The sequence below is a fragment of the Canis lupus genome, chromosome 8 (assembly GCF_003254725.2).
Source record: "Canis lupus dingo isolate Sandy chromosome 8, ASM325472v2, whole genome shotgun sequence".
Lineage (NCBI taxonomy): Eukaryota > Metazoa > Chordata > Mammalia > Carnivora > Canidae > Canis > Canis lupus.
In genome coordinates, this window is record NC_064250.1 from 48,596,311 (window position 1) to 48,621,167 (window position 24,857).

The window sequence follows — 24,857 nt, forward strand, 5'->3', positions numbered from 1 at the left end:
TGCATTTTAGAAGGATCCCCTCCAATGGCTGGGATGGAGCATGGCCATGTGGGGTTAGGAGGCCTCCTAGGAGGTGGTCCGGGAGACAGAGAAAGAAGGCCTGGGAAGTGGCGCTAGGGAAGAGGAATGGGGAGCAAATATGAGGAGGATTCAGAATGTAGAATGGGATGGCTTGGATAGCCAAAATTGGACATAAAGAGGACAAGTGAGCAAGCAGGGAGAGCTGAATGTCTAAGTCCAGTGAACGGGTAGGCAGTGGTGCCAGCCTGGGGTAGAGAGTAGACACGAAGTAGCCAATCGGGGATAGAGACATTGAGAGGCTAAGGGACATCCAGATTGAATGTCCGGCTGGCAGTTGGATATTTTGGCTGGAGCATGAAGATGTGGTTGGCATTCATATATAGGTGGTCGTTGAAACCACACAAGTAGATAAAAACGATGATCCATAGGTGGTACACGTGGAATGAGAAAAGCAGCAGGCGAAGGATAGGACCCTGGGAGACATCAGCCTGAAAGAGATGGGAAGAGATGGAAAAGGAAGGCAAGGGATAGAAAAGGAGAGGCCAGAGAAATAGGAGGGGGACAGACAAGGTCAGTGTTATGCATCCAAGAGCATAGAGAATTCTAGAAAGAGGGAGTCAGGCAGAACCAGGAGGCCCCGGAAGGCTGACCAGGCACTGTCCTTTGGACTTGTTCATGAGGACCCAGGCCCTACCCTCAAGTGCGAGCCTTGGAGCAATCTACTTCCTTCCCCGGGACTCAGTTTCCTCATCTGTCAAATGTGGGATTTTGGCCTAGGGGCTTCCCCTTTCTGGCTCTAAGAGTCTGTGAAGTGACTATTTCTGAAACTTGTTAAAAGGGAAAAGGTGTCCTTCTCCTCTCACCCAGCCAAGCCAACACTGCCCTTGAAGGTGGGTGAATGAAAACCCAGGGACCTCAGAGCTAGCCAGGACTTGGGGGGGCTTTCAGTGGCGCTCACTGTTGGAAGGCAACATGACGGAGCGGAGTTGGGCCCCTGTCTGTTCCCGGCTTGGTGACCTTGGGCAGACATTTCACCTTGTTTCCTTACCCGTGAGATGAGGCCCCTAAAACCGACCTTGCAGAGGCGTTTGAAGGTTAGTGAGAACGAGGAGCTCTTGTGTCTGTTTGAGATGGGCCCCAGGACGGGAGACATGAACTGATGGGCCCGTGGTCACGGCGTGGGACATCTCAGTGACTAGAACCAGGTGTCTGATGACCAAGCCCGTTGGGGTCTGTCTCCTACTGCGGGTGGTCAGTCAGCAGCCTGGGGGCTGGTGCAGCCCACAGATGTTTGGCCCACGAAGTGTTCTTTTCAAGATGGAATTCGTTGTCAATGCTGAAAACTGGAAGATTTTACTTAAAAACTCATATTTTCGGCCAGGCTTGAAAACTTGGAAGATTTGTCAAGGCTGAGCCCACGCTGCCGCAGTGGGGCCGGTTGGGGTGCCCTTTCTGCAGGCCCCAGGCCCATGCAGCCCTCCTCCTCACTAAGGGTTACTTGCTTGATCCCTGGAGAGGACTTGAGTTTGCAGCTCGAGCCTTACTTAGCCTGACCATTTGGCTTGAATTTTCACTTCCAGCCCTGCCCACTGTTTGCTGAAACTGCTCCGTATTTCACAGCTGAGGTCCAGACCGTGGCTATTTAGAGAGGGGGAGGCTTGCTGGAGAAGGCAGGAGAGGCAGGCAGAAGGGTTCCAAGGGCTCAGCCCCCTGGGGAGATGCTGATGGGGAAGGGCCTGGCCCCTGTGGGGTCCCCAGGGGGGTGGGGGTGGGGTCAGCGAGGGTGTTGGAAGGAGGCCCCTGGGCTTTCCTCATTTCTCCCCGGGAGAAGGGGGGAACTGTGGGCCTCGCCCTGCTGGCTTGCAGAGGTCTTGCCCCCGAAATGCCCTACTTTGTGGATGCGTGGCCGGACAGGGGAGTGGCGAGGAACCGCAGCCCCTGGCTCAGTGCAGCCCTGTTTATGTGGGGGAATGTCTGGTATGTTTGGTATTTGGGTGTTTACTTCCCAGGGTGCTCATGGGTCCCTGGTGTTGAAATGTGGCTCCTCCGTGCAGTGTGGCTCCTGGCGGGGGGACTCTAGTGGGTCTGGCCAGGGCTAGCTTTGGAGCCCTGTTACTCAGGCCTGCTCATTGACAGCTTGTGTGCCTTGAAGCATTCCCTATGCCCCCGCCCCCCCTTCCCAGGTCTCCTCTGCCAGATTCTGCCCTATGGGAGGTGGTGTGTGCCCCAGGCTGTACTAACACTGCCTTCCTGCCTCACCTGGGAAGGCAGGCCCGCAATCTGGACCTTAGAGAAGGCTCCCTGTGTCCCAGGCTCTGGATTGGAACTGAGTCCTTGTTACAACCTTGTGCTGCTGTGCTCACTGCTTGCCTTGTACAGGTGAGGTGCAGAGGCTCAGGGAGGGCAAGTGACTTGCCTGGGGGCACACAGGCCACTCAGACCCTAAAGCCTATGCCGACAATCCTGATGCCCTGAGTCTCAGCTAAGCCTGGTTCTCTCCATCCATGCTACAGTTCTTCTTCTTTTTTAAAAAGATTTTATTTATTTATTCATTAAAGACACACACAGAGAGAGACAGAGACATAGGCAGAGGAGAAGCAGGCTCCCTGTGGGGAGCCTGATGCGGAACTCGATTCCAGGACCCCGGGATCATGACCTGAGCCGAAGGCAGACGCTCAATCACAGAGCCACCTCGGTGTCCCCATGCTACAGTTCTTACTGTAAGATAAGGCCTTCTAGACCTTTGCCACTCTGACGAGTGCTAAGGGCTTGTTTTGGGGCTTCCCCCCGCCCCGGTTTCTGCTCGTCTCCAGCTTCGTTGCTCTTGTCTTGGTTGCTTCATCCTTGTGAGTCTGTCCATATTTTCAATACCTCAGGTTAAAAAGGGTCATTGCTCTTTTTCATCCTATCCCTTTGTGGGCCCTGCAAGATATATTTTTGGAAATGCTTATGAAATATCAGAATTCAAAATCAAGTCTGGGCGAAGGTTGCCAGCATGTGAAAGCCACATGGCCTGCAAGAGAGGAGTGGGGAGGGGGGGCCCTCCTGTAAACCAGTCAGTTTTATTGTTACACATTCAGTGTTACTTGTGCAATACACTGTTTTTATTTTAAAAGCCCAAATAGGAAAAAAACAACATAGTCATTGCCCTCAGAGTCAGAAGCTTCTGTGGCTGCTCTACAGTCCCATCACCAGGATGGAGCTGAAAGGACAGGGGGCCTGTTACCCTATGTGTGTGGAGGGGGGAGGGGGGCACACATAGAGCACCAGCCCTTCAAAGAGCAGGAGGCGGTTGGGCCCTAGGGCCAAAAGGCCTGGATTGGAAACTGTCACTGACCTTCCCGGCAGCCTTGATCTCTTTAGTTTGCTCATTTGTAAAAGTGTGGGGCCGTGGGGTAGTAGGGCTGTCCTAGATGGTTTACCAAGACCATTTGGCCTGCTGAGACTCCTAGGCCAGAGGATTTGATGCTTGCTGAGGTGGGTACCTCTGTTTGCCCAAGCCCTTCTGTATCCAGGCTCTGCTATTTTCCCAGCTGTTCTAGAGGCATGGCTCCTGGGTAGCAGTGATTCTCCACCCCCTACTCTTAATCCCTGGGGACCACCTTCTGCTCCTCCCTTATCACGTGGCATCACCTGACTTCACAAGGATGGGCCCCTGGTGTCCCACAGGCAGAAACCTCCTCAAATTCCCTCCCAGGCAGGAGGAGGAAGTTTTCAGGACAGATTCAGGGGTATGGATGATGGATCCTTGGGTAGGACATGTAGGTCACCCCAGGGGTGGAACCCAGAGGATTCTCCGTGTGCTTCCTATCTGTCCCCTGGGCCCGACTGAACTGCGGCCCTCTGCTCATGCCTCTGTGCTTCTCCTTCTAATGGCTCTGCCTCTTTGTCTCTCTGTGTCTCTTTTCCCTCTCCATCTCTGTCTCTACCTTCTCTGTCTGGCGTTCCCTCCCTCTCTCAGCACCTGGACCAGGGTGAGGCAACAGGATCCCCTGCAACACAGCATTTAAGGAGGCAATCCAGCTTGGGTGCTGATCCTGCCCTGGCATGAGCTCTAGAGTGAGTGTGTCCATCCTGGGCACGGCACTGGCCCCACCCTGGCCCAGGCTCTGCTTTTCTCTCTGTCACCCATTCCTCTTTTTGTCTTTCCGACGCCCCTCTTTGGCGAAGTGTTTGTTTCTCTCCTGCCACGTGGTCTTTGGTTTCTGCTCATCTCTACACAGCAGCAGCCTGATCTTGCCGCTTCTCTGGGCCACAGGACTGAAGCTGGCTGCCCCCTGGTCCAGCAGATCTGATTTCAGATTTTCAGGAGGCGACTACAGCCCAGCTTGGTCTGCCGTTCACACCTCGTCCAGTCAGCTGTGGTCAGGGGCTCGAGTCCCCCTGCCCACAAGCAGAGCCCTGAGAACAGTCTCTCTGAGGAGGGACTGCTTAACATGAGGACCCTCTTGGCCCTGGGTCCCCTAGTCTGTCCCTCACTTCTAGGGGCATGTGTGACATGTGGCACAGAGGTACCCCTCACTTCTCACCCCAGAACACAGACAGCTTTACCCTGGGCCTTCCTGGGAATCCGGGGGAAACAGAGCCTACATCTCGTGGGTCTTTAAATGTATCTAGTGTCAAGCTGCCTCCTTCTTTAATATTCCTGTTCTTCCAGCTGTATCTGCAGAAAAAAAATCATCATGCCCCATTTTGGGGTTCCAGTTTTAGATGTCTGAACTGTGTGTGGTGAAAACACTGCTGGCTCACCCCCTCCCAGTCGAGTGCTTTAGAGACTCTGGCAAACATCAAGGAGCTGGGGCAGCAGCCTTGATGCTGTGGTGAGGGAAGGCCGGGAGGAGGCTGGTGGCGGTGGTGGCGGCGGCGCGGGGGGTCTCCAGTGGGGCTCAGGCAGGAGCCACAGGCAGCCCGCAGGGATGAGAAAGCTGAAGGGCACTGCCCAGCACCCCTCTTATTTCCGGCAGGACCTCAGCAGCTGTTTTCCAAATTTCCTGGGGTGGCTTTTACATAGCAGCAGGAGAAGTTGGGGAAGATGCAGCACAGTGTCAATGGGGAAGATGTCGTAATGGGGCTTTGGGGACATTTCTTGCCTTACTGAGAGATGTCAGCTGAGGTGGAGCATGGCTGCAGAAGCCTGGGGATGGGCGGGGAGGCTACGGGGTGGAGGTGGGGTGTGGAGCTTTAGCAGGGGGTTAGGCTGAAGTGCACAGCCTAGACTGTGTCAGGATTTGTGCAGACCTGCCATAGCCATCAGGAGTTTGCCCTTGATCGAGGCTCTGCCTGGTCAGTGTGCTTCTGGGGAGGACAGGACCCCGCCCCCAAGCTTTGCTGGCCTCCTGCAGACAGAAGAGGCCAGGCCTGGTGCAAAAGGCTCCTTATTAGCACCAGGGAAAAGCTTATGCAGGAGCAAACATAGGCAACACATCGTTTTTATAATTATAGAATCCAAGCCTGTGCCATCTTTCCCTGGAATCTTTTTTTTTTATTAAGATTTTATTTATTTATTTGACAGAGAGTGAGAGAGAGCATGAGTAGAGGAAGGGGCAGAGGCATAACAGGCTCCCCCCGAGTGGGACTCGATCCTAGGACCTTGGGATCATGACCTGAGCTGAAAGCAGACGCTTAACTGACTGAGCCACCCAGGTGCCCCTCCCTGGAATCTTTTATTTCACTCCTTCGACGCACATTTGCTGAGCCCCTGTGAAGTGCCATGTTCTGTCCAGGTGTTGGGGATGCTCAGGTCCCCCATCCTTCAGCCTAGCAGGGAAGACAGAAGCCTACACAAACAGAGAACTATGATGGGATGTGATAGAGACTCTCACAGTGCAGTCCTCAAAGAGCTGTGGCAGCACAGTCAAAGCAGTTAATTCTATCTGGGGAGTCCAAATAGCCTTCCTGAGAGAGGTGACATTTGCTCTTGAAGGTTGAGTAAGAGTTTACCAAGGGGGAAAGGAAGGTCATCTCAGGAGGGCCCAGCTGGCTTGGAGAAGAGGAGACATTTGGAGACAGAGGGTGATGGCTGGAGGGATTTACGGGGCTGGACAGGGAGGCTGGAGCAGCCCCCTGACACGGGCATCGGCCTGGCCCTCTTGAGCTCTTAAACTCCCAGCATTGAGCCTCTTTGTATCTGCTGCTGGAGCAGCTTCCCTTCGCCCCTGGCTCTGTACAGGGCTGGGGTGGAGTGCGGGGTGTTGGAAGACAGAGGTTGTATCTCCCAGGAAGCAGCCACTCTGCCAGAATCCGGGCTTGCTCCAGGCCCTGTGAGCCCTGAAGTGCCCGGGTTGCACACATCACCTTGGCAGTTTGTGGGCAAACCCTCTGGGCTGAGGGGAGATTGCACTGCCAGCCACTTCCTCTAGTTCCTTCCCTCTGCCTGTCGTCACGGTTACCTTGGCCTTGTTGGGGGTGAGGTTGAGGTTGGGTGGAATCAATTTTGTCCAGGTTTCTATTTTCCCAGATGCAGGTCAGCCAGAGGAGCTGTCACTTCTGGTTCTGTTTCAAGGGAGGCCAAGGGGCTGGGAGGTGCTTGGGTGTGGCGGTGTTGACAAGGTGCCTCTCCAGCCAGCCTCCCAGGAGGGGTGGGAGCGGGGCAGGGAGAAGCTCAGAGGTGGTGGAGGAGACAGGGCTGCCTTACCAATAGGCCTGTGCTCATGGCCATGGGTGCTTGGTCTCTGGCCAGGCTCTGGGTCCTAAGCTCCTAGAGCATGCTGGGAGTGCACGGAGAGAGGCTGTTTATTTTCCTGGCCTAGAGCCCTTTCGGCTGAGACCTTGTTCCAGGCCTCAGGCTGCCAGATTCACCCCCACTGGCTCAAGAAGTGAGAGAGTTGGCAAGCCCAGAGCAATCCAACGACTTCACTAGTGGCCTCTGACTCTGGGCTGTCCCCAGCCCAGCTGGCCCTGTGTGTCCTCTAGATCCTCCTGGTAGCTCACAGACAGCCAGAGGCACCACATCGAAGTGATCCTGATGGGTCAGGGCTGTGAGGGCTGGTGGTCAGTCAAGAGCAGGAAGATTGAAGTCTGAGAAATCCGTGTTGGAATCCCAGCTGTGTCATTTCTTAGTTTGGGTGGCCTTGGGCAGATGGAATCCTGCAGCTCAGTCCCACCAACTGTCGAATGGGACAATAATAGTACCTTCCTCATTGATTGTGAGGGTAATGTGACCTGTGTGGAAAGCATTTAACAAATAGGCATGAAACAATAAGATGTGGAAAGCATTTAACAGATGTGATAAATAAAATAAATAATAAAATGTGATTTAAAAATAAATCACCGAGGGACACCTGGGGTGGCTTAGCGGTTGAGCATCTGCGTTTGGCTCAGGGCATGATCCTGGGCTCCTGGGATCGTGTCCTGCATCAGGCACCCCGCATGGAGCCTGCTTCTCCCTCTGCCTGTGTCTCTGCCTCTCTCTCAGTGTGTCTGTCATGAATACATAAATAAAATCTTAAAAAAAAAATCACAGAAAGTCAGGGTTGGTGGGCAGTGAGTTTCCTCCTTCCTGTTTAATGGTCCCTGTCTTTTGCATGGTGAATTTTCTAACGTGTCCTGGGGAAGAAGCAAGCAAACCTGGAGACTCAGGGAGCCCCTCTGCCTGTGTCCCGCACAGGGCACTCCCGGGATCTTTGGATACAGGGGGGTGTCATGGGGACAGAGCCTCAAGTGCAGAAGCAGGGAAAACAATCAAAGCCAGCTGAGGAGGCCGGGGAAGGTGGTTTAGGAGCACCAGGAGGTAGATCGGAGCCTCTGGGAGGACCAAGAGGGAGGCTCCCCCCGGGGAGGTGGAAGTGCGTGGGGGTAGCATGTGAAACCTGTGTCCATGCCCAAGGCATTTTTAAAGGAAGTGCCTGGGAACCGCTGGCCTGGAAAATAGTGCCCAGAAGGCTTGGGCTGGGCAAGAGGACAGACCGTCACCGCCCACTGGGTGTCACCTCCGAGTGAGTGGCCTTGCCAGGCTCCGAGCCTCCTGAACTCTGGCAGAACCCTCCAGAGGCCTGCCCTCCGGGCCACTGGCCCGCCCGGCCTTGCCCACCTGCTCCGGGAGGACCGGGGCGCCGCGTGGGTGCGGCCGGGCTCGTCCATCTGTCCGCGTGGGGCGGGGAGCCGTCCCCCAGGCCCGCCTCCACGTCTGACCGGTGGCTCTCTGCCCTCACAGCTAGATGAGGAAGAGGAGCGGAGGAAAAGGCGCCGGGAGAAGAACAAAGTGGCGGCGGCCCGATGCCGGAACAAGAAGAAGGAGCGGACGGAGTTTCTGCAGCGGGTGAGCGGGCCGGGCGGGCGGGCGGGCGCCCATCTCGTTCTTCCGAGCGGCCGGGGCACCTGCGGGCCCGCAGACGGCACCCAAGCCTGCGGATGGAATGCACGGGCACCTGCTGGCGTCTGGCCAAGCCGCAGCCAGCCCTCGGTTCCTCCCTGCCTCCCACCCACTGCCCTTTCCCCCACCCAAGGGCAGCCGGCCTCAGGTCCCACCCACCCAGGGCCCCCAAGGCCAGAGGAGGTGGGAGGAGCCAAGTCCCCTCTACCAGGTCACACCTGGTGCTGCTGATTGACCCTTGTGGCCGCGGACTGCTACTACTCATTTCAAAACCCTGGTGGCTGCAAGAGTTGTCTAGGGTGGATGCTAATGACCTAGGTGACAACCGCCAAGTGTGCGCGGTGGATGCAGCACCTGGCAAGAGAGAAGCTCCTCCCTTCGCTGCAGGGGGCTCTTCCAACCCTGCATCCCCTCTGGCTGGCCTCAGCCCTGCTGGAGGGGGCCCCCAAGCCTCTGCCCCCAGGGAGCAGAGGTCAGCTCTGCCTGTGAAGGCCAGCAGAAGGGGTCGCCTTCCCCTCCCTCCCCCACCTGGCCCTCAGAGCGGGTCTCTGCCCTTTCATGTGGACTGTGCCAAGCAGTCCCCCCAACCCCCCTAGAGTCCCATCTCTTAGGCCTTCGCTGCTTCTCAACAATGATAGACAGCAGTGAAGGGACATGACCAGGAAAGCTAATCAGTCCAGCTTGGTAGTCTCTGGCCTCTCCACTCTGGATCACTTGTTCATTACTAAAGAATAATAGTAACAATAACAATCCATGGGTCTGGCTCTGTTCTATAGCATGCAACAAGTAACTGTGGTTGCTAACATTTGTAAGGTTGGGAGGTGTGCAAAATACTGTAAATATATTATCTCTTTATAGGCATAACAACTGTATGAGGTTATTGTCTTCCTACAGATGGGGAAACTAAGGCATGGTGAGGTTAAGTTACTTGCCCAGGTCCCTCAGCAACTAAGTGGTAGAACTGGGATTCAAGCCTGAGGCTAACTTGAAAGCATTTGTTCTTAATACTCTGCTATGCTAGCTCTAATTCATTTGTTCATTTGTTCATTCTTTCACTCATTTGTTGATTCATTGGCAAGCATTTTTATACACGTGCTAAATGCCCAGCACTGTGCCAGGTGTACTGAGGGACACACAGGAAGGAGCAGACATAGACCGTCCCACGGGAGCTGGAGAGACAAGGCTGATGTGGCCTCTGGTTTCTCTAATGCTGGGGAATATATGGGTCTCTTCTCACACTCTCAACAAGCAGAGAGAAAACCCGAGGTCACAGGTGTAGACAGTGTGGGGCCGTGTGTACACCAGCAAGCTCTGAGCATCTGGGGTAGGTGAATGGCCATTACAGGTGAGAGTTAGACTCCCAAGAGCTGGGAGCTTCCTTGGAAGAGTTGGGGGATCAACACTGGGCTGGAAGTTTTCAAAAAGTTTCTAAGATACAGGTCTGACACGGGCCTTTAAGGTGGTTGGAGTGTCCCGCACCTCATTTCCAGCCCTGAGCACCTGCAGAGCCAAGTAAGGCATTCGAGTGAGATAAACATTAGTTATCCCCATTGTGGGAATTGACCTCTAGCTCAGAAGAGGTCAAGTTATTTGCCCAAAGTCACACTGCTAGCAAGTGTGAGCTGGGATTCATTTATTCCTTTGCTTATCCATCCATCCATCCATCCATCCATCCATCCATCCATCCATCCAACCAATCAGTGTGTTGTGAGTACCTGCTATTGCACAGCAGACAAGCAAGTGATGTCTGCATAGGATTGGCAGAGAGAAGTGGGGAGTGGTAATGTGTGCTGCGAGTTGTGTTGGGCCAGCTTGGCGGGCTGTGAGAACACACCATGAGGCCCTATCTTAGTCTAGGCTGAGGAGAGACTGCTTACTGAGCCACAGAAGAGGAGTAGGAGCTAACGAGATGAAGGACAGGGATGTGGGGGGTTAGCAGGAACAGTGCAAGCAAAGGCCAGAGGCAAGAAGTGTTTAAGGATGTGATTAAGAAATTGAGAAGAATGTCAGTGTGGCTGGAGTTTAGAGTACCATGGAGAGAGTGGAGGGGCAGGCAGCCCCCCTGGTCCTTGCTAGGTCTGTGCTGCGATGTCTGGGGCAATCCTCCTTTATGCCTCTGGTCCTGGCCTACTTACTAATATCACTTGTTTTACTCTCACAAATGTCTCCATCTCCATGATTATGTAGTCATGGAGAGCGATGGAACGTTTCAGTTGGAGGGAGACACACCTTGGAAAGATCCTCCTGGCTGCAGTGTGTGGCAAGGATTGGGGCAGTGGGAAGACCAGTTATATGACTGGGGTGGTGTCCTTGGACGCTCGGGGTCTAGGAGGGGGGTTTGGGTAGTTCCATCCCAGTCCTCCTCTTCTCCCATGCTCCTCTCTTCCCCTCTGGCCTTAGAAACACAGTTGGGCGTGAGGTTTAGGACACAGATGCAGATGGCTGTGTTGATGGCCAGTGCCCACAGACCTGAAGAATTCTCTTATAATTCAGTCGTTTATTATTTTTTAAAGATTTATGTATTACTGGAGATAGAGAGAGAGAGAGAGAGAGAGAGAAGGGGCAGAGGAAGAGAATCCCAAGCAGACTCCCCACTGAGCATGGAGCCTGCCATGGGGCTTGATCTCATAACCCTAAGATCATGACCTGAGCTGAAATCAAGTCAGACGCTTTACTGACTGAGCCACCCAGGTGACTCTTGTACTCTATTTTTTACCAGATAAAATATTTATAAGGCTCAGAGGTACAAAAGGATATGTGTGTACACACACCCACACACGTATGTATAATGTAGAAAGTCACCCACCCATCCTTGACCCCTGGATGCCTAGATCCACTCTGGGAGAGTCTTAGAGCCTCTCAGAGTTCGCCTGCCTGGACCAGCCGAGTTCCTGAGGCAACCAGGGTGACCTCATTACCTCCTGTGTCCACAATTACATGTAGCAGCCCCTGCACTTCTCCCTTCTGTAACCCTGGCCTCTGTAACTGCTGCGCTTAACGCAGGTTCATTCCCTGGGCTTTGGTAGCAGTAACCCCATCTCATACTCCCATGGTGCACTGCACTGTTCATGGCCATTCTCTCCTTGATGGCCACAAGAAGAAGGTGGCTCTGGGAGGAGATGAGGCAGTGCCCACTCCACTAATGAGGATTCTGAGACTCAGAGGAATGAAAGTTTGCTCAAGGCCCCACAGCAGCTGAGGTGGGACTCGAACCCAGGGCTTCCTTTGTTGCCCAGCATGCTGTTCAGGTTGCCCCGGCTCAGGGAAATTGGGGATATGGTTCACAGTGACATAGCTAAAGTGGCAGAGTCAGGATTTTAATTCAGACAGGTCTTTTGGACTCAGAAGAGGCCACACCAGCCTTCTACCCAATACTTACCAAAAGAGTTGTGAAATAGAACTCTATTTTAAGTGCATTAAGGTTACTTGTTTTTAAAAGATAAAATCAGGGATGCCTGGGTGGCTCAGTGGTTGAGCATCTGCCTTTGACCCAGGGCATGATCCTGGAGTCCTGGGATCGAGTCCCACATCTGGCTCCCTGCATGGAGCCTGCTTCTCCCTCTGCCTGTGTCTCTGCCTCTCTCTGTGTGTCTTTCATGAATAAATAAATTTGAAAAACCTTTAAAAAAAAAAAAGATAAAATCAGAGAATCTTAATGCTTAAAGTCCCCTGGGCCAATCATTATATTTTCTGGGAGGGGACTGAAGCCCCGAGAAGAGAATTGACTTGGCCAAGGTCACACAGCCAGTATGAAAAGCCAGAACACGCAGCCCCTTTGTATTTTTTCTCCTGCCTTTGCTGAACACAGTGAAAGAGACAGAATGTTCATTCACTTCCACTAATTCTACTCTAGAACGACAAATGGAGGCAGCTGGGTAGCTCAGCTGGGTAAGCATCTGCCTTCGGCTCATGTCATGATCTCAGGGGCCTGGGATCGAGTCCCACATGGGGCTCCCTGCTGGGCAGGAAGTCTGCTCCTCCCTCTCCCTCTGCTGCTCCTCCCCGCTTGTGCTCTCTTATTCTCTCTCTCTCCCTCAAATAAATAAAATTTTTAGAACGAAACAATAGCAACAACAAATGGTTTCATTTTCTCCAGGGCAATAAATATCTACCAGAAGACAAAATAATAAGCAAAAATGCAAGCAGAGTTATTGACTTCTGTGATTAACATGTATCTTGATTAGGGAAACAGATCAGGTAATTGCTGCTACAAAACCACAGACAACTTCTACGATCATGGTTAAAAAAAAAGAAAAAGATTCTTCGGAACTCAACTTCTACTTATGCAATTAATAAAGATGTAGCACCACCCAAGAAAACAGAAGGAAATAAAAGTAAAAAGCAGTCACATTCTGACAGCCAGCTGGGCAGAATTTAGGGTATTCCATGATATGCTCTAACCTTTTAAAACCGACAGAATGCAGTGCCATTCTGCTGAATGGTGACTGTATGTGTGAAGCCACATGCCTACTTGGGTCTCTGTGTGATACGGACGTTCGTACGTGAAGTTGGTTGGACACACAGTCATTTCGAGGCATTAGATTGGTGTGTAGTACTGAATGCCGTGTGCCTGGACGCTGGCCCTTGCATTGGCACCTTTAACGCCCACTCATGTGCCACTCAACTGCTTCCTTGCCATCCCCCAAACAGCAGCCCCCTTGGGCCCTTCCCCTCGGGCCCACAGGCAGCCTCTTTCATTCTCCAGATGGAGCCAGTCACCAGGATCTGCCAGGCGTCTTTGAACCATCCTCCTCTGCTGCTTCTCCTTCTCTTTCTCCATGGGCCCTTGCTCAAAGCTTAAAGTATCCATTCCTTAAGCCTCCCTAAGCCTTCAGTTTATAAGGTGCCTTTCCCATGTGAGTTCACTTAATCCCCGCGAGCATCATCATTTTATATTTTAGATAGCTGAGACTCCGTGTAGCTAAGGAACTTACTCCTGACTCTGGTTCCAAACCCTAAAGTTTTGCCTAACGTGGCTCTAACTCCACCTTCCTGGCTCTCTACCTTCTGTCCTAAAGTGACCTATGGTCACAATGGAGGATTTCTTCTCCTAAACACATCTGTAGCTTATTTCCCATGTCTGTGTCTTTGTCCACTCAGGGCCGCCTTCCTCATGTCCCACCCCCTCCACTGGAGGGGCCAACTGGCCTTCTCAACCCAACCATTTTTTAAACTTGAGGCCAGACCTAGCCATTTAGGCCTCTTGGAAGGTCTTCCAGTCCCTGCAGTGCTGATGGGCACATAGTAAGCTCTTTCCCGCTGTATGGATCCTGATTCCCCCAGACATTCGTTGTACACGAATGTCCTCAAGCAAATGCAAATGGGTGGATTGAACAGAAACTCCTAGAGACAGAGGGTCAGAGGATTTGAACTTGGAGTTAAAATGTTGGCTCAGGGGAACCAGATGGTCAGAGGGTTTGTGAAGAGTCCCCAAAGTCATGAGTTCATCAGACCCGGTGAGCAGGCAGCTAAGATTAGCACCCAACTGGCTCAGACTGATCGGTCATGGACCCATGGTTTCACGTGGGTCTCTCTCCTGGCCTTCAGAGATGACTTCACCCGGAATTCTGAGAGCAGGGGACAGGGCCAGCCTCCCCCTTTGGCTTCATCCTGTTGAACCAGAAACAACCATAGCTGGTTTTTAATATTTTTCCCTTGAGCATTTTTTTCCTTTTTTCAAGGCTGTTCTCCTGCAGTGTTTGGTCACGAGGTTTGCACGTGTCAGCAGTCCAGTTCCCTGGGCCACTCATGCTGCGTCCTCAGAGATGAGCACAAGGCAGGCCAGTGGGTGGGAGAAAGAATAGCAGCCCTGGGATGTGTGTGGGCCCCACTGAGGGCCCTGAAGACCACCAAAGGAGGCTGCTCGGCCTGGCCCTGACAGGTGGAGGGCAAGCCTCTAGACCCAAGCCAGGGTTCCCCAGCTCAGTTGTGGAACATGTAATCATAACCACAGCTTGTCCTTTGCCTGATACAGGTTGCTCAACTTCAGCTGTTGACATTTTGTCTAGATAGTTCTTATTGTGGGGCCATCCTGTGCGGGATGTTTATGAGCATCTCTAGCCTCTACCCACTACCCCTAGCCTCTACCCACTAAATGTGGGTAGCAACCTTCTCCCCAGTTGCAACAACCAAAAATGTCTCCAGACATTGTCAAATGTCTTCTAGTAGGCCAAATCGCTCCGAGTTGAGCACCACTGGGCTAAAACTTTGCTGGCTCTTGAGTAAATTTCAACCCTTGAGCTGCTTGCCAGTTTTCAGACACAGTCCAATAAAAATCATTCAGGAGCCTTCCTGTCTTACTGTTTTGACCCCAAGCCTTGAACTGGTATGCCCATCACCTATCCACACTCTAGACATGCGAACTCCCCCTGAAATCAAATAGCCAGCATTGCTTCTTTCCCTTGGAGTCTCTCCCACTGAGCTGGAAGTTCATTGGGAATCTCACTTGAGATTTGAAACTTTATTTTAGATCCAGAAGGATGACAGTTGATTGCCCCCCAATGGGCAAAGCTTCTAGATAACAGGGGATAAAGAGGAGGGTGTTTAATAATTTGGGGCTAATAACCAGGCAGCACGTGTTTTAGGAAGAATGACATGATTACCCTGGGCATGTGATCCCACAGGCCAATATCCCCAATGTACAATGACACATCACACATCAAAGCACTTTGCCACTGCACTGCCAGCTGTGGGTCACGTGTGACCCCCTCTGGACCCTTCATGCACCTGCTCTAGTGCCACTGGGCCACTATTCTTCTCCCACCCTTTGTTTCTTTGGGCCAGGGTCAGGAGGCAGGAGAGTATTGGCATATTTGAGCAATTGCAAGGAAGTCACTGTGGCTGGAGTAGATTGAGCGAGGGGAGGGAAGGGGGACCTGACACAGGCTGGCCCCAGAATATAACCTGGTTCATCCCGCTTTGACACAGGCCAGTGTCACAGGAGTGACGGGCACGGCTGCAGAAAGTCAGTTACCCCAGGGACTCAATAGCAGGTTCTGTGCTTTCTCCAGTGGGAGGCTGGCAGGCAGAAAACAGGCGGACGCCCGATGGGAGTGCCTTGTAGCTCCCCAGAGGCAGAGCTGGTCCCCAGTGAGCGCTTACAGCCCTGTCTCTGTTTCCACGCACCAGGAATCTGAGCGGCTGGAGCTCATGAACGCGGAGCTGAAGACCCAGATCGAGGAGCTGAAGCAGGAGCGGCAGCAGCTCATTCTGATGCTGAACCGGCATCGCCCCACCTGCATCGTCCGGACGGACAGCGTCAAGACCCCCGAGTCCGAAGGCAACCCGCTGTTGGAGCAGCTAGAGAAGAAGTGACCATGGGCTGGGCGAAGGAAGAGGAGGAAGAGGAGGAGGAGGAGGAGGATTTGGGAAGAGGGTAGAGGACGAGGGGTCCCAGAGGGCCCTTCCTCGCTGCATGACAAACTTGACAAGGAGGCTCAGCACAGCCAGCGCGGGCCGGGCCTTTTTTGTGAAACTCAGATCAGCCACACGAGGGGCAGAACGGCTGAGGGAACTAGAAGGACCAAGCGCTGAGACCAAAGCAGACCCTCGGGCGGGGCTGGCCTGCTGGGGCCCAGCTCGAAGGAGGCAGCACAGAGACCAGAGACGGCCAGCGAGAGACACCCCAACCCAATGGCCTCGGGCACTTCCCGGCCCCCCCACCGGGCCCACTGAGGGACCTGGGAGCAGCCAGGAAAAGCCATGAGTTGCAAACAAAACGCGGCTGGGGACGAACTCCGAGTCCAACTGCAGCCTGCCGGCCCCCAGCCCTGCCTGCCGACCCTGAAGCCCGGCTGGACGGGGTGCCATGCGGGGCCCTGCCGTCCCCGCCCCCTGGGCCCAGCGTGGGGGGCCCCCCCGGGAGCGGCAGCCGGGGCGCACCCTCGCCCGCCCTGCTGGAGTTTGCTGTGGGCACGAGGCGCGGGCGCCCTTCCAAAGCACATACTCACCGAATGTTTACAGACTGGCTGTCCTGGCAGGGCTTTCAACTGCACATGTTTTTTATACTTTCTTTTTTTTTTTTTAATATTTTTTACAAAAAAAAAAGATTTTATACAAGCAATATATATATGGATTTCTATAATCACTCGATGTGATATAGTATAAATATGCTATGGTTTGTTTGTTACGAACAGATATCCAGCAGTTATGGCCATTGTGTGTAACTCCTAAGTACTGTAGTAGTCTCTGGGTGTTGGGGGTGGCCGGGGCGGGCATGGGGTGCATTTCCATCCTGGTAAACCCTTCCTAGTACTCAGTCCTGTATCGCTCAGTAAACGTTACTCTTACTTACTCGGCTGCCTCTTGTGGTGTCTGCCTAGGGAATGGGGTGCAAGGCACGCCCGGTGGGCTTCCCGGTTGCGGTGTCAGAGGATGTTTGGAGCGTCTGCTGTAGGCCCTGGGTTTTCACAACAGCCCTCCCAGGTAAGTGATTATATGCCCATTTTACAGATGAGGAAGTCGAGGTTCAGAGAAGTCAAAGAAATCTGTGGTACTTCCTTTGTTCACTCCACGAGTGTACTGAGTGCCTGCCCTGTGTGTGCCAGGCAATCTACAAGGGGCCGAGTCGTCACCATAAAATGATAATTATCTTGTTCTCTGCTAGTGTGGATAGTTGTTGATATTTACTACATAGTGCAAATGATTTAATATCTTTTATTCTCTAAAGGTGGCTGCAGAGTTTGTGTCCTGGCCACGTACCCAGTTCCTATAGTGACAAATGCTGGGATCCAGGATTCCCGGGTTCATTGGGCTCCTGCATGGCCACAGTCATCTGTGTTGGGCTCACCATCCCCCTCCTCGGGCCTCCCTAGGATTTCCTGCCAGGTGGTCACAAGTAAGGCCTGTGCCCAGAGTTGCTCTGAGAATCAACTGTGCAACCTATAAGAAGGACAAGACCCATTAGCAATCAGATGGGCACAAACTAGTATGTGTTGGTTGGGATACGAATTAAAGGGAACTTACATATGCCAGGAGTGGGAAATCCGTGTGACTCCTGTGCAAAGCAATTTAGCAATAACCAGTGATGCTAAAGCTAAACACATCCTTTGACCTAGCAATTTCCCTCTGAAGTATATACCCTGGAGGAACTCCAGCACAGGGGCCCAAGGAAATGGACAAGACTTCCACTGAAGCTTTGTTTGTAATAAAGAGAAACTGAAAACAACCTAAATACCTATGAATAGAAGAGCAGATAAACCGTATTTTTATAAAATCAAATATTATGCAGCAGTTAAAAAGAATGAACCAGAGCTACAGGTATCGATGTGAATAAATCTCAGGAATGCAGTGTTGAGCTGGAGGAGAGGACAGCAAGTTGCAGTGTACCATTTATGTAATCTTTCTGGACATGTAAACTGATATTTTACTGTTTGCGGGTACACACAGAACTGGATAGTAGAGGTGCAAAGGCATGCACAGGACTGCTATCAAAATCAAATATCAAAATCAGTGATGGGGAATGCTCCTGGGGAGGGGGGCGGGCAGCATCTACAAGACCAAGAAGGACACTGGGTTTCAACTGTACCTGTAATATTTCATTTACTTTAAAGAATCTGAATCAAATGTAGAACAATGTTAGAATTTGTCAGAGGTGAGTGATACTCTTCACATTCTTCTGTATGCTTGGTATATTTCATAATAAAAGAGAACAAGCCACAGCACAAATAGGTTTTGTTTTTCCATTCTTTCCTTAGCAAACTCAGGAAATAAAAACAAAATCTGAAGTTACAATGGAGTTCCAGCATATGCTCCTTGAATTGATGCAAATTTCGTTAAGTGTCTAGAGGGAAAGAGAGAGAGAGAGATACAATTCCAAGGGTGTAATTATTGTTTCCCTGGCCCTTGTAGTCGGTAAGCCCAAGCCCTGGGGTGAGGGTGTCCAGGGAAGAGGGCACCTTGGGGAGTGTTGATCTGCTTCTTTCAGTGGGTCCTGGTCCCTGCTCTCTGCAAAATGAGCAAGGGAAGGCATACATTTTCTCCTTAAATGCTGACTTTTCATCCCAATCCCTCTGTAAAATGCAATCCACTGCACCTTTAAGGCTAGAAGCAAAGCAAAGGGGAGACATTTTAAAGACATGAGAGCAGTTTTCACAGGTATATTTATTTCTTCTTGTGCCAACAAATCATCACAGATTTTCTGGTTTAAAGCCACACAAATTTTAGTATCTTAAAATTCTAGAAATCAGAAGTCCAAAATGGGTCTCAATGGATTAAAATCAAGGTGTCAGCTGGTCTACGTTCCACTTGCAGGCTCGTGTGGGGGACAATCTGCTTCCTGGCCCTTTCCGGTTAGTGGAAGCTGCCCACACTCCTTGGCTCGTGGCCCCTTTCATCTTTAAAGCCAGCAATGTCCGGCTGAGTCACATCACATCACTCTGACACTGACTCTTCTGTGTCTTCCATCTTTTAAGGACCTTCGTAATTATATTGGGCCCACCTGGATAATAAGAATAATCTTATTTTAAGGTCAACTGATTAGCAACTTTAATTCCATATGCAACCTTAATTCCCCCTTCCCATGTAACAGAACATATTCACAGATTCCATCCTTGGAAGGCCATTACTCTGTCGACTGCAATAGGAATTTAAGAGTTGGAGGTTCTTACAGCTCTCCTCATTCCCTGGCAAATTAGGCTGTTTTCCATGGAAGCACTGTGAGGATAGATTCTCTACATGGGACGTCTCCAGTGCCTGGCACTCTGCTTGGCACAGATGGTCAACACACACAACCCATGAATGCCATACGCACAGACGCACAAACTCACAGATATACTCACAGATGTGTGTGACACAGTATAGACACAAACACATCTATACACAACACACGGATACACAGACACACACATTTATTCATGTAAGGTGTGACTGAGCATACAGTAATGAGACTGATGCCAGTCTTAGTGCTTTATGTTACATTTCTGTAATTTTGGAATGAACTTCTTTTCCATACTGGTAAATCCTCTTTCTATGAGAAGAGCTAAATAAATCATGGTTAATGACAATGTCAATTAAGCTGGGTACACTGTTTTGGCTTAAAAACTTAAGTATGTCAGATACTGAGTTTCGGGTTTGGTTTCTATCCTGCTTTGTGGACAATTCCTAAAGAAATGAGTTGTGATGCTTTGGACCATCTGTGGTGAAATTAACATTGCGGCGTCAGCCTCTACTGCTCTGTGTGATCATACTCACCTGGGTGGACAGTACTGGTACCTGTCATGCCCCATTTAAAATCGTCCAACTCCAGTTCTATTGCATGTTCAGATCTGAGAAAGTGTGAACAACCTCACACAGGTACAAACTGACAATGTCTCTCCCACCTGCCATTCCCTGGCATGCCATGTACCTCCCACTTCCTATCCTGGGGGACATCCATGGTGATCTCTCCCTGGCACTTAAACATATGCAACCTGGAAATCTGGGGGAGTTGATGCCTGTAGGATCTCCATTGACTAGCTAGGGGATGGGAACAATGGATAAATGCTTTTCCCTTTCATCCTCCGGGTGCAGAGTTCTAGGATGTACTTCCTAAGCTTCCTCAAAAGGTCTTGCAGGATTAATCGAGACCCATAGAAATGACCTGCAGAGTTGGCTCAACTCACTAGTGTGTCTTGTATTGGTTTTCTCTCCTGCCCTGTTTCACTCCCCTGTTCCCTGGGATCACTTCCCAAATAAACCCCCTGAGCACAAGCATTGGTCTCAGGCTCTGCTTTTGGGGGAACCCAGGTGAAAAGAGTTAGGGTCCCCCTAGAGGGATGCCTGGGTGGCTCAGTGGTTGAGCATCTGCCTTTGGCCCAGGGCGTGATCCTGGATTCCTGGGATCGAGTCCCACATTGGGCTCCTTGCATGGAGCCTGCTTCTCCTCCCTCTGCCTGTGTCTCTGCCTCTCTGTGTCTCTCATGAATAAGTAAATAAAATCTTTTTAAAAAAATTACTCTAGAAGTAGCCCTAGAAATCAGCCCCTCAGAATGGAATATATGGAGGGATTCACTTGCCAGCCAGATGGCAGTGGGATGGAGAGAATCCCTGACCTACCGAAGCATCATAGTTACTTGGGTTGTCTCCTGTGTGGATTGCGATGTGATATATAGGTGGGAAGGGAAGTGGTTATCTGTGGCACCTGTATGGTATGAGGATGAGGTTATAAAGTTTGAATGGATGGCCTTTTGTTAACTGTGTTGGAAGTCTTGGGGGAAAAATGCAAAGCTTAGTTTGGCCAACCATAAACTTAAGACATGCACAAAACTGGAAAACATCTTTGGCAGTATTTAAGGAGATGCTTAGTTCTTCCAGTCCCAAACACTGTGCTGAGAATCAGGCCCAGAATCTAATTGCAAAAGTGGAAGACTCATTAAAGAGAATGAATGTTTACCCTTACATTTTTTTTTCCATATCAAAGTCAGTGTGCTAAAGGGAAAAAGGACCATGAGACTTGAAATGGGGCCATTTGGGTAAACAAGACTCTTGAAACCCTAGAATCTCTTGAACCCTCTGGACTGGCAAAAGCAGCCCCCTGCCCCATACTAGAGGGGAGCAGCTTCCCTGTGCTTGGAGACCCTACAAAGATTGCACTCGAAGCAGGTACCCTGCAGCGTGATGTTCATCCTTAAGATCCACCTCTCCCACACTCATGACCGCCAGGCAGATAGACAGGATCACATGTCAGGACAGTTTGAGTAGGAGAAATACAGTCGTTCCATAAGAAAATCACTTATTCGTTGAAGGAACTGGAGGACCTGGCTGATATGGATTCACAAACACCAGGGGAGACAAATGGGAATGATTGTGCCTTAGGGTATTGGACCAAGAGAGCCTGGATATCAGTCTGGGAAGGAGAGACCTGTACATGGGAGCACCCACCTATGACTCTGGGTTCAAAGCCATGGCATTGACGCCGGGAATATACCTTAGTACGTTGTCAGTGTTGCTTCTTGAAGCTTACTCATGGCATGAACCCACAGTAAGTAAAGTGGAGATACTGAACCGTCCTTGGCAGAGAATTAAGGAAGAGATCAGAAGGTCCAGGGAGGAGGCTATGTTCACATGGGTTTGTTATATGAGACTGGAGACCCCATCACCTGACTGTGCTCCTCAGGAGGACCAGAGGAGTGTTCACGATGAGCTACTGGAGAGGGGCCCTAGCATGCTGCAGAAGCTGTGAATGGTCCAGGGTTGACAGGAGGAGAGGCTGCTGTAGAGCTGGGGCTCCCTAGGATCAGTGGGGATTATGGAGTTCCAGAATGGTAGAAGCCAGGAGAAGGCAATTAACTGGCATTGTGGACAGCAAGGCCCTCATCCACTTTCTAGATCTAAGTCAGTTCACAGAGCCAGGAACCACTGACTGCAGGGCAGGCTAGGTCCCTTTGAGGAAGACCCTGCATTACCATTACACATAATAAAATATTCAGGAAGCTTCCTAAAGAGTAACTAGACAGTGGGGTGAGGAAAGGGGAATTCTCACATCTTTTGAGCACCGTTGCATCCACCATCCCCATCGTGTTGGGCAGTGGTGGGCTATGGTGAGCTTCACCCAGTGGTACTCCGTGTCACCACTGACATGTTTGATGCATTAGCGTTAGGACAGATGGTCCAGCCTCTGGCGTTTGGTAAGCAGCTGTTAGTCGGTAGATGCCTTCTTCTTAATTCCCATCAATAAGGAGAATCAAAAGCAGCTCACTTTTACTACAAGGCAGGCAGAGAAATAGCGCTCACTGGCAGGCGGGCAGGGGCCATTGACTCTCCAGCTCCCCATCGGAATATGATATTTCAAGTTTTGATCTTTCTGTCACTCCACAGAATCCAACTGCTCGCATGATGTTGATGGCATGATGCTAATAGGACCCATAGAGCAGGACGTGGCCAGATCTCTAGATGCCCTCGTGAGGCACATGAGCACTAAACCATGGGAAAGAAATCCCATGAGGATTCAGGTGCCTGCCACATGGGTGGAGTTTTTTGTGGTCCTGTGCTCTGGCACAGGATTTCAAAGCATCCCCTTCAAGATAAAAGACAGGTAATCGCACCTTGCACCCCACCACTGAGAAAGAGGGTCAGGGCCTGGGGAACCTCTGGATTTTGGAGGCAACAGATGTACCTCACTTAGGAATACTGCTCCGACCCCTTTTGCAGTGACTTGGAAAGCCACCAGTGTTGAGTGGGGCTCTGTAGCAGTCCAGGCTGCGGTCCAACTGTCCTGGCATTCGTACCATGTCCCCATGTGCTCCGCCACCATATCACCTGGCACACCCCATGGAGCTCGAGGTTTCCACGGTGCATAAGAAGCGGCTGTTTTGAATGCACAACCCACGGTAAATTAAAATATAACTTTATGTGTTATCTCCCACGGTCCCTGTGAAGTATATCCAGTGAGGATCACCTTTCCTTGTCTTCCAGTCTAAGATAAAACCAAAACCTTAAAGTTTTTATGTTCAGATCTTCTCTCCTCGCCAGCACAGGCCTGCTTCAGTCTGAGAGCCTGCAGCCCGAGGGAGCAGTGGTGAAGGGCCTAATGACCTTGAACTGTTTGAGTTCTAGGCTGGCTTTGGTCATGCTAGTCTTAGCAAATGTTTAAAGCTGATTCTTTCATGAGTTCTTTTCTGGGTCCTCCTGAGGTTTCTGTCTCCAGGGACTTCTTTCCTGCATGACCATCCACTGGGCAGATGTATCTGTAGGAAGCACTGTCCTCAGGCCCAGGAGGGGCCTCCAGCTTCCTTCTGGTACACCCCAGCATCTTCTAGATGGTCTTATTAGACAGACCCAGGCCAGCTACACCAGCCCACACTGGCCTTGCTCTCCATCATGCCCTGCCCAGAGACACTCTCCATCATGCCCTGCCCAGAGACACTCAGGGCTTATAGACCTGGCCCAACACAACCACTCTTCCAAGGGGTTCCAAGGTAGCTCCCCCCACCCCAGTTGGCTCTAAGGAAAGGGGGCACCAGCCCCTTCCTCCCGCCTGGCTGAGAGCAAGGACTCCACATTGCCACACTTTCCTCCAAACCAATGGTTCTATAGATGTTTTTCCCATCTCTACATCAGGAGCCCTCTTTTACTTTTTAAAAAGATTTTTATTTATTTGAGAAAGAGAGAGAGAGCACAACCGGGGGAGCAAGGGGAGAGAGAGAAGCAGACTCCCCACTGAGCCAGACATGGGGCTCGATCCCAGGACCCCGGGATCCTGATGTGAGCCGGAGGCAGACACTTAAATGAACCACCAAGGTGCCCCTGGGGCCTTTTTCATACTTTCAAACTGGAGAAGGTCTAATCATCCTGGAACCCATTCTTTAAAATTTGTAAAGTCTGCACTTGCTGATGTGGCTTCCCATCTATTGTGCTTTAGTGTTTCAATCAAAACTTTAATATCCTGGGTACGTTGTTTCCCCAGTTAAAGGGCTGGCCCGGATTATAAAGGCTCCCAGACTCCTGTGACTCAGCTATAAAAAAAGATGTTGCTGCACCCCAGGAGCAGATGGTATGGTTCACCAATGAACTAAAGGACGGCTACGTATTTTTATTAAGCATCAACCATATGCTCTTGTGAGGTGGGTGTTACAGCTTTAAGTCCCATTTTATTGAGGAGGAAACTGAGGCAGCACCACTGGATTCAATCCAAGTAAGACTTACTGAGCCAGGCTGGAAGACAGATTTGGACCTGATACAAAATCCCTGCCTTTAAGGAGAACAGTCCCTTGGGGAGAGACAGAGCAACAAGTACGGAGAGTCTAGCTCCTGTCGGGTGACCCTGGAGCTGTGTCCTTTCTTCCTGAGGGAAAATAAAACCCCATTTTGGCTGAGCATACACCACGATTTGGTGACCATCTTATTTTACTCCCCTAAAGTAGCTTTCATGTCAGTGTTTTAATCTTTGGTAACTGCCCTGGCACCTCTGAGCCTCTCTTAGGTGGCCAAGGGGCTGCCCTGCAGTGGTGGCTGAGTCCTCAGGGAGGCTTTTCTGATTGGTGCCCATTAGGGTCACTCAGTCCCCGCTTCTACTGCCCTTCTGTGAGAAGAAACCCTGACACACCAGCCACAGGCCTCACAGCAGATTCAAGCTCCCTGAAGGCCCCAAATCCTTCCCTTCCAGCCCTATTACTGTGGTATTTATAGCCCAAATGTGAAGGGTATTATTATTCTCATCCTCTGCCTTTCTTTGCCTGAAATAAAGACTCAGTCCACTCTTCTATTAAGCCAGATTTGCATAACATGGCCTGGGAAGAAATCTCCTCAGAGCCCAGGGACCAGAGCCTCTGAGCTCTGTCTTTATACAGGGTTTCTGAAAAAGCTCTGTTCCTCTTTGAAGGTACAGGGGAAAACCAGGAGAGACTTCCCTCAAATGCATTCCCTTCAAGTAGCGGAACCTTTGCATTTCTAAAGCAGCTTCTACCCCAGGCTCTAGAGATTTCCCTTCCCTCATTAGAAAGGAAAGCGTGGGTGAGTCCAAGGTCACTGCTTGTGGGTCTCATGAAATAAGCTCAAGTAAAACGTTCGCTTTCTGGGGCACCGATTTGTGGGGCTCCGCTCTGCATCA

The 24,857-nt window shown here is 51.2% G+C and overlaps 1 protein-coding gene across 8 annotated transcripts in view; it reads left to right on the forward strand.

Annotated features, from left to right (window-relative positions):
* Positions 1-17,998, forward strand: part of JDP2 (Jun dimerization protein 2) — a 42,529-nt gene extending 24,531 nt beyond the window's left edge. For 5 of the 8 annotated variants that reach the window (XM_025444307.3, XM_025444302.3, XM_025444304.3 and 2 more), the window contains 2 exons: positions 8,174-8,278; positions 15,461-17,998. In XM_025444307.3, coding sequence (XP_025300092.1) covers positions 8,174-8,278; positions 15,461-15,646 — 291 coding nt within the window. In that variant the 3' untranslated portion in view covers positions 15,647-17,998. The remainder of the gene's footprint in view (positions 1-8,173; positions 8,279-15,460) is intronic. The other 3 variants (XR_004818169.2, XR_007412721.1, XR_004818168.2) reach the window with 3 other exon arrangements.
* Positions 17,999-24,857: the final 6,859 nt, after the last annotated feature.